This window comes from Perca fluviatilis, chromosome 1, assembly GCF_010015445.1.
Source record: "Perca fluviatilis chromosome 1, GENO_Pfluv_1.0, whole genome shotgun sequence".
Classification (NCBI taxonomy): Eukaryota; Metazoa; Chordata; class Actinopteri; order Perciformes; family Percidae; genus Perca; species Perca fluviatilis.
Genome location: NC_053112.1, coordinates 2,335,719 through 2,345,718, shown reverse-complemented (window position 1 = coordinate 2,345,718; position 10,000 = coordinate 2,335,719). Strand labels below are relative to the sequence as shown.

At 48.0% G+C, this 10,000-nt stretch overlaps 1 protein-coding gene across 1 annotated transcript in view; it reads left to right on the top strand.

Annotated features, from left to right (window-relative positions):
- The first annotated feature begins 448 nt into the window (after window positions 1–448).
- The window catches only part of LOC120566106 (calpain-2 catalytic subunit-like), a 41,707-nt gene continuing 32,155 nt past the window's right edge, over window positions 449–10,000 (top strand). The window contains exons 1-2 of the mRNA XM_039812374.1: window positions 449–802; window positions 9,082–9,151. Coding sequence (XP_039668308.1) covers window positions 566–802; window positions 9,082–9,151 — 307 coding nt within the window. The 5' untranslated portion in view covers window positions 449–565. The remainder of the gene's footprint in view (window positions 803–9,081; window positions 9,152–10,000) is intronic.

The following is a 10,000-nucleotide window of genomic DNA, read 5'->3' as shown; positions in this document are numbered from 1 at the left end:
TGTTGTTGCTGCTGAAAGACTCAGATTATTATTCTAAGTGTCTGACAACATTATGGGATGGATCCCTACAGAGATAGACCTTTTAGTTAAAGAGTAAGATCCTTTTAGTTTAACATGAAACAGCCCCGAAATCACCATCACCAAACTCCACCAGACTCCATGTAAATAATCAGGACTTTTAGCGTGTATAGAGCCAGCATATCTCCACCAGACTCCATGTAAATAATCAGGACTTTTAGCGTGTATAGAGCCAGCATATCTCCACCAGACTCCATGTAAATAATCAGGACTTTTAGCGTGTATAGAGCCAGCATATCTCCACCAGACTCCATGTAAATTTGTAAGTTTATTTCAACCAAACCAGAGTAGTGAATGTTGAGAGAGAGAGAGAGAGAGAGAGAGAGAGAGAGAGAGAGAGAGAGAGAGAGAGACTGACTCCTCCTCTGGTTATCAGGGCGGAGGTCTGTAACTCTGTGACGGTGTTTGACAGTTCCTCTCCGAGAGGAAAAGTTCTGCGGACTGATTTGAACTTTTCTCCTCCGTCTTCTTCTTCTTCTGCGCTATAATGTCCGGCGTGGCGTCCACTCTGGCCAAGAAGCGGGCTCTGGCCGCGGGCTTCGGAACCAACGCCAACGCGGTCCCTTACCTGAACCAGAACTTCGCGGCTCTGCGCGCGCAATGCTGCGCGGAGGGTCGACTCTTCTGCGACCCGACTTTCCCCGCCGAGCCCGAGGCTCTGGGCTTCAAAGATCTGGGCCGGAGCTCCCCGAAGGTCCGCGGAGTCACCTGGAAGAGACCCAAGGTAAGAACCAGGGTCTGGGTCCGGGTCTGGGTCTGGGTCTGGTCCGGGTCTGGGTCTGGGTCTGGGGGAGTGGGTGGGGGTTGGAGGGGCGTGGTGGCTGCGGTGGTGAAGGCGGAAGAGAGTTAGTTTGTTGGCAAAATACTTGAGAGTGACTCTCCGCCCTTATGTAGAAAAACAGACTTAAAACAGTCATTATTGTAATGGAGTTTGGTTCAGAGCCAACCAGATGACTAGCGGTGACAGCATCTCTCAGTATTTTAGTTTGTTGGCAGAATACTTTCAGAGTGATTGTGTTCCGCCCCAGTGTACCAAAAACTCCGGAATCTCCCAAAAATCTGTGTATCAGACATACTGAGCTTTATCCTACATGCAGTGACGGTCAGTGAGAGTTAAAACTGTCATTATTTTAATGGAGTTTGGTACAGAGCAGTGATTGACAGGCTGATGATATCTCAGCAACAAAACCCCTTTTTTCTCTCTATAACTTTATCAACTGCTTTTCTATTTAGTCAGATCGTTGGTCTTTGATTATATTTCTATATGTTGGGTTCAGTGAGGAGGAGTTAAAAAGCTGGATTCTGTGAATGGAGTTTGGTTTGAGGTTTGTTGAGTTGAGCATAAAAAGCAGCTCAGCGAGACACACACACACACAGAGACACACACACACACAGACACACACACACACACACAGACACACACACACACACACACACACACAAAGAGACACACACACACACACACAGACACACACACACACAGAGACACACACACAGAGACACACACACACACACAGACACACACACACACACACACACACACACACCCCCAGCTGTCCTGTCAAATAAAGGAGGAAAAAGCCCACAAAGAGACCTGTAGGTGGCGGTGTAACGAGACCTGTAGGTGGAGGTGTAACGAGACCTGTAGGTGGCGGTGTAACGAGACCTGTAGGTGGAGGTGTAACGAGACCTGTAGGTGGCTGATTGAGACCTGTAGGTGGCGGTGTGAAGACCCTGTAGGTGGAGGTGTAGCAAGACCTGTAGGTGGCAGTGTAACGAGACCTGTAGGTGGAGGTGTAGCAGAGACCTGTAGGTGGCGGGTACTGAGACCTGTAGGTGGGAGATGCGAGACCTGTAGGTGGAGGTGTGAGAGACCTGTAGGTGGCAGTGTGAGACCTGTAGGTGGGAATGCTGTAGGTGGAGGTGTAGCAGACATGTAGGTGGCAGTGTAATGAGACCTGTAGGTGGCTGCGTAAGCCTGTAGGTGGCAGTGTAATGAGACCTGTAGGTGGCGTGTAGAGAGACCTGTAGGTGGCCGTAGGTGGCAGTGTAAGAGACCTGTAGTGTGAATACTTGAACCTGTGGGTGGCTGTAGGTGGCAGTGTAATGAGACCTGTAGGTTTGGCGTAGCAGAGACCTGTAGGTGGCAGTGTAATGAGACCTGTAGGTGGCGGTGTAACGAGACCTGTAGGTGTGAGAAGCAAGACCTGTAGGTGGAGGTGTAACGAGACCTGTAGGTGGCAGTGTAGAAGAGACCTGTAGGTGGTGGAATGAGACCTGTAGGTGGAGGTGTAACGAGACCTGTAGGTGGCAGTGTAGAGACCTGTAGGTGGAGGTGTAAGAGACCTGTAGGTGGCGAGTGCGAGACCTGTAGGTGGTGGGTGTGAGACCTGTAGGTGGAGGTGTAACGAGACCTGTAGGTGGCAGTGTAACGAGACCTGTAGGTGGCGGAGTAACGAGACCTGTAGGTGGAGGTGTAACGAGACATGTAGGTGGCAGTGTAATGAGACCTGTAGGTGGCGGCGTAACGAGACCTGTAGGTGGCAGTGTAATGAGACCTGTAGGTGGCGGTGTAACGAGACCTGTAGGTGGCCGTAGGTGGCAGTGTAACGAGACCTGTAGGTGGCGGAGTGACGAGACCTGTAGGTGGCTGTAGGTGGCAGTGTAATGAGACCTGTAGGTTGCGGCGTAACGAGACCTGTAGGTGGCAGTGTAATGAGACCTGTAGGTGGCGGTGTAACGAGACCTGTAGGTGGCGGAGTAACGAGACCTGTAGGTGGAGGTGTAACGAGACCTGTAGGTGGCAGTGTAACGAGACCTGTAGGTGGCGGAGTAACGAGACCTGTAGGTGACTGTAGGTGGCAGTGTAATGAGACCTGTAGGTGGCGGAGTAACGAGACCTGTAGGTGGCAGTGTAATGAGACCTGTAGGTGGCGGTGTAACGAGACCTGTAGGTGGCCGTAGGTGGCAGTGTAACGAGACCTGTAGGTGACTGTAGGTGGAAGTGTAACGAGACCTGTAGGTGGCAGTGTAACGAGACCTGTAGGTGACTGTAGGTGGCAGTGTAACGAGACCTGTAGATGGCAGTGTAACGAGACCTGTAGGTGGCAGTGTAACGAAACCTGTAGGTGGCCGTAGGTGGAAGTGTAACGAGACCTGTAGGTGGCGGTGTAACGAGACCTGTAGGTGGCGGAGTAACGAGACCTGTAGGTGGCTGTAGGTGGCAGTGTAATGAGACCTGTAGGTGGCGGCGTAACGAGACCTGTAGGTGGCAGTGTAACGAGACCTGTAGGTGGCTGTAGGTGGCAGTGTAACGAGACCTGTAGGTGGCGGTTATGTGAGACCTGTAGATGGCTGTTATGCTGAGACCTGTAGATGGAAGTGTAACGAGACCTGTAGGTGGGAGATGCGTGAGACCTGTAGGTGGCGGTGGCGAACGAGACCTGTAGGTGGCGGAGTAACGAGACCTGTAGGTGGCGGAGTAATGGTGTAGACACATATAGCCGACGGGCGACTGTTGACAGAAGACCCCGTCGATATGATCAGTCGCGTCCCCGAGGTCCAAAAAACTGCCACAGAACAGACCAAAGAGACGAGAGGAGACGAGATTTAATACATCTCCATAACAGCAGGCGGCGCTAATCTGTAATGTTGCCCAAGAAATGAAAACCAGCAGCTGATTGGATGAACGCGTCACATGGGTTTGTTTTCTCCGGAAATTCCGAGCCAGACTGTCATGGCGGCCGTTCAGAATACGGTCTCATATTGTACTAAAATAGTTCACTGACACGTGTTTCTGAAAACATTTTATAGAATAATAGAAATAGGCCGTGCAGTTGCTGAATCTGTCTTCATTTCAGATCAACAAAGGTCAGTTTAAAAGATTTTCTTCAGATTTTGAGAGACTGTAGTCACCTCATTCCGCTCCTCATTTCCGGGTGAGTCCGACTGCCCTGCCGCCGGCCGAACACGTCAGGTCGGACAAAATGAACGCCGACAGCCCCCCAGACGGACGACGGCACGGGACACACCGAACAGATTTGAGTCACTGACCTTGCCAGACTGTCCCATGGCCGATAATCGGCCTGATGTGTCCTGGCCTTAACGAGACCTGTAGGTGGCGGTGTAACGAGACCTGTAGGTGGCGGTGTAACAAGACCTGTAGGTGGCGGCGTAACGAGACCTGTAGTAGGGCGCGGTGTAACGAGACCTGTAGGTGGAGGTGTAACAAGAACTGTAGGTGGCGGTGTAACAAGAACTGTAGGTGGCGGTGTAACAAGAACTGTAGGTGGCGGTGTAACGAGACCTGTAGGTGGCGGCGTAACGAGACCTGTAGTAGGGCGCGGTGTAACGAGACCTGTAGGTGGAGGTGTAACAAGAACTGTAGGTGGCGGTGTAACAAGAACTGTAGGTGGCGGTGTAACGAGACCTGTAGTAGAGTTCGGTGTAACGACACCTGTAGCAGGGCGCGGTGTAACGAGACCTGTAGTAGGTGGCGGTGTAACAAGACCTGTAGGTGGTGGCGGTGTAACGAGACCTGTAGGTGGCAGCGTAACGAGACCTGTAGTAGGGCGCGGTGTAACGAGACCTGTAGTAGGGTAACGAGACCTGTAGGTGGCGGAGTAATGAGACCTGTAGGTGGCGGTGTAACGACACTTGTAGGTGGTGGCGGTGTAACGAGACCTGTAGGTGGCGGCGTAACAAGACCTGTAGTAGGTGTGCGGACCTGTAGTAGGCTGTGTTAACGAGACCTGTAGTAGGGTAACGAGACCTGTAGGTGGCGGTGTAACGAGACCTGTAGGTGGCGGTATAACGAGAACTGTAGTAGGGCGCGGTGTAACGAGACCTGTAGCAGGGTGCGGTGTAACGAGACCTGTAGTAGGTGGCGGTGTAACGAGACCTGTAGCAGGGTGCGGTGTAACGAGACCTGTAGGTGGCGGTGTAACGAGAACTGTAGTAGGGCGCGGTGTAACGAGACCTGTAGCAGGGTGCGGTGTAACGTGACCTGTAGTAGGTGGCGGTTTAACGAGACCTGTTGCAGGGTGCGGTGTAACGAGACCTGTAGTAGGTGCCGGTGTAACGAGACCTGTAGTAGGTGCCGGTGTAACGAGACCTGTAGGTGGTGGTGTAACGAGAAGCTCAAGCTCACGTTACCCAATTAAAATCCAGAAAATAGCAACAACAGCAACCAATCACTTCCTCTCTCTCTCTCTCGGCTGCCTAAACCTCCGTTTAGATTTCCAAAATCTCCACTCTGGCCGGAGTTTTTAGAAAGACTCGGTTTCAGAGGAGAATTCTCCGTTTGTGTTTAAACGAAGGGAACAAACGAAGGGAACAAACGAAGGGAAATGTCTCCGGTTGTAACAATAACCACGTACGTGTAAACAGTCTTAAAAACAAAGATTGTGTGTAGATTAGACACACACTCAGAGATCCTCCATAGCAGAGGGATGAGTCACTACGCCCATAATCAGAGATCCTCCATAGCAGAGGGATGAGTCACTACGACCACACTCAGAGATCCTCCATAGCAGAGGGATGAGTCACTACGACCACACTCAGAGATCCTCCATAGCAGAGGGATGAGTCACTACGCCCATAATCAGAGATCCTCCATAGCAGAGAGATGAGTCACTACGCCCATAAAGAGAGGTGTTTCCCTCTCTGAGTCACAGGGAGGGAAACTGCCTCACATGATCAGAAACATACTCTCTAAGACATATCTGTGTTTTATCACTTGTATATCTGTATATTTTAATAGATATTGTCCATAATTCACAGTTGCACACACACACACACACACACACACACACACACACACACAAACACACACACTCACAGAGACACACACACACACACACACACATTTTAACCATTTATTTATGTCCACATGAAGAAAAATGATACAGGGACACAAATATTACAGATGCAGCACAATACATAGACAAACTCATGGACCAGTGGCACGCAGCAGGTCTTCACAATATCACTTAATACACACAATACTCACTGTAAGTATAAGTAGCACAATACTCAGTTCTTAAGGGTATAAGTCAATACTCAGTTCTTAAGGGTATAAGTAGCATAATACTCAGTTCTTAAAGTGATGGTTGGGAGTAATTCACCCTAGGGTCCTTTGCACCATGACCTCGAGCCAAACACCCCCCCAGAAGCTTTTTTCACCTGGGTCTAACATTGGGAGAGTTAGCTAGAGTAGCGTTATCAGCTGAATAGATTAGCGCAGGGCTAATGGACCCACGTTTGTATCTTGTAAGTTACTGCACTAATAATGCCCGAAATGATACCAAACTTCTACACTAGTACATATAGGTTATGCTCTCATAAAACAATGGATTGGAAAGTTTGAAAGTACACCAGAAGTTTATGAACACTTGCCTGCTCTCTGTTGCTGCTGCTGCTACATGCAGTTAGACGAGTGCTTAGGGCTGTCTACAAATTACAACACCGAAAAGAGATACAACAAAAATACTTATTCATTTAATGATTAAATAAGGTAATGTCTCCAAACTTACCTCAATTATTACTTGTCTCCTGCTAGTTATATTACAGCACTTACTTTAAAAAAAAAAGTTAAATTAATAAATATTTTTGTTGCATCTCTTTTCGGTTGTTTGTAATTTGTAGAGACGGCCTAAGCACTCGTCTCACAGCAGCAACAACAGCGAAGAGCAGAAGAGAGCGAGCAAGTGTTATTTACATAAACTTCTGGTGTACTACAAACTTTCAATCCACTCGTTTTATAGATATATATACTAGTGTAGACGTTGGTATCATTCGAACGATAGGTAGGGTAACTACGAGATGCATCACTGGGTCCGTTAGCCCTGCGCTAAACTATTCAGCTGATAACCTTTCTGAACTAGGTACTTTCTGAAGTTTTTTCGAGTACATGGTACAAATTAATTACTCCAACCATCACTAAGGTATGAGTAGCACAATACTCCCTGGACTCATCACTGCTAATAACTACAGCTGGTGTCAGAAAGTACTAGAGTTACTACTGCTACTACTAGGGTCACTACTGCAGTACTGAATCATGGGTGTACATTCTGACTGGGGGGGGGGGTGCATGCACATATCACATTAACGATGGTAATTACTACGGGTGTGGTTGTTTAGATTTTACAACAAACAACAGTTAACCTGCACAGGAGCTGCTACTTGCCACCATCTTAGACACACACACACACAGAGAGACACACACACACACACACACACACACACACACACAGACATACACACACACACACAGAGAGACACGCAGACACACACAGACACACAGATACACACACACACACACACAGAGAGACACGGACACACACAGACACACACACACACACACAGACATACACACACACACACAACACACACGCAGACACACACAGACACACAGATACACACACACACACACACACAGAGAGACACGCAGACACACACAGACACACACACACACACAGAGAGACACGCAGACACACAGACACACAGATACACACACACACACACAGAGACACGCAGACACACACAGACACACAGATACACACACACACACACACACAGAGACACACGCAGACACACACAGACACACACACACACACACACACACACACACACACACACACACAATTTTTTTTTTTCATCTGTCAACATCAGCACCCAGAACAACAGGCTGAATACAGTAGGTGTCCGGTTTGTTAACGTAACACATTAACAGTTATTGAACTACACAATAGCACCCAGAACAACCAGCTACCAGGGCGTGGAGCATGATGGGTTAAAAGGCGTGGAGACGTAGCTGCACCGTTGACGAGCCCCTCCCGACTCGTTCCTCCAGCTCTGGCCGTCTCGCTCTCAGCCCGCCATTAGCCGATTAGCCGATTAGCTTTCTCTGATTTCTTCACTGCAGTAAGAGTCACCTGTTCTCCAGTCTCCCTCACAAGTTTCTCCCTCATTTCATTCTGCTGCTCGATTACCGTTTTCTGCTGCATATTTTACTACCTGCAGGTTGTTATCTCTTTTCTTTCTCAGTTGTCTTTAGCAGCAGCGTTCTAGTTGTCACAAGCCTAGAGCGCCCTCTCGTGGCTGTAGACGGTAATGTTTTCAGTATGAATTAACATTTAAAAACATGTTAAATTATATATATTTTGATATATAAGTCGCACCTGACTATAAGTCGCAGGACCAGCCAAAGTAGGAAAAAAAGTGCGACTTATAGTCCTGAAAATACGGTAGTACTTTTACTGCAGTAAAGTAGCGTGTATTAATAGGAGCAGGTCTGTGGTGTGAGATGACGTCAGAAAGGAGCCGTTCTCTTCTCACCTGGTTCAGGAATCTTACCACTATTCCGATCAAGTCTGATACACGGGTCGGACCTGCCCGTGGAGGCAGGCCTCGGCAAGGGTAACGCCAACACACACACACACACACACACACACACACACACACACACACACACACACAGAGACACACAGACACATACAGACACGCACACACACACACACACACCCACACACACACAGACACACACACACACACACACAAACACGGCTGCACCCGGGCCTCTGGTCCAGGTTTCTGTTCGGAGGAATAAACACTGAACACATTTAATGATAAGCAATAAGGCTTTTATATTCACCTGATAATAAACCCCTAACATAGACATATGTTGGCTCTATACACGCTAAAAGTCCTGATTATTTACATGGAGTCTGGTGGAGATATGCTGGCTCTATACACGCTAAAAGTCCTGATTATTTACATGGAGTCTGGTGGAGATATGCTGGCTCTATACACGCTAAAAGTCCTGATTATTTACATGGAGTCTGGTGGAGATATGCTGGCTCTATACACGCTAAAAGTCCTGATTATTTACATGGAGTCTGGTGGAGATATGCTGGCTCTATACACGCTAAAAGTCCTGATTATTTACATGGAGTCTGGTGGGGGTTCCTTTTCTCATCTGTTTTCTGCTCTCGCCTCCTTTAGGAACTGGTCTCTAATCCTGAGTTCATCTTGGGCGGAGCCACCAGGACCGATATCTGCCAGGGAGCTCTGGGTGAGTTTTACTGACTGTCCTTGAACCCACCACAGACATACAGAGAGACAGACAGACAGATTCTTGATGTTTACATGAGTTATTTTAACTTGATCATTGTATTTTATATTATTATCAGCAGAGCAGAATTCTGCAGATTTTAAACAAATTAAAGTAAATGTATATCAAATAAAAGTTTGAGAGTAAAAAGCGATTAGTGTCTTCTTAACACGCCAAAATGGCTTACGAATTGGCGTGTCATACATACGCCATTTCATGACATCAGTCTGCACCAGGGGCTCTACACATGAAGTCAGCGTTGACAACGTTGGTTGTGTACCCAGAGTTAACTAAAAAGAAAGGTTTTGAAAGACAACCAGTGTGTAACCTCTGCAGGCGTTCACTCTGGACCAGCGCTGAGAAGACTGGGTCAGTGTCAGCTGATCAGTGTGGCTGTCGGGGCGTTTCAACCTCTCTGCTCCCAGCAGGAAACACAACAACCTCTGTTAGTTCAGCTGCTCTCAGATTCATGTTTGAGCTGCAGATACGATGAAAAGTGTTTGGATCTGATCATCGCTTCACATCAGAACCGACAGAACCAACCGAGTTCCCTGCAGAACCTTTTCTAACCCCAGGACTTCCCACTGGCTGGGTCAGGCTTTAGTTCAATTTAGATTTGGGGCTATAGTGCCGAAAAACACAACAGGACGTCACACAGATGACACTTGCTCAACACTTTGGTCAGTTTTGTTGCTTTGGGGGACGTTTTTGATGCTTTTTCTGCCATTTTTGCCTGTTTTTTGTTGCTTTTTTAACGCTTTTGCTGACATTTTTGGTTATTTTTTCAAGTTTTTGTCCCTTTTTGTTTAA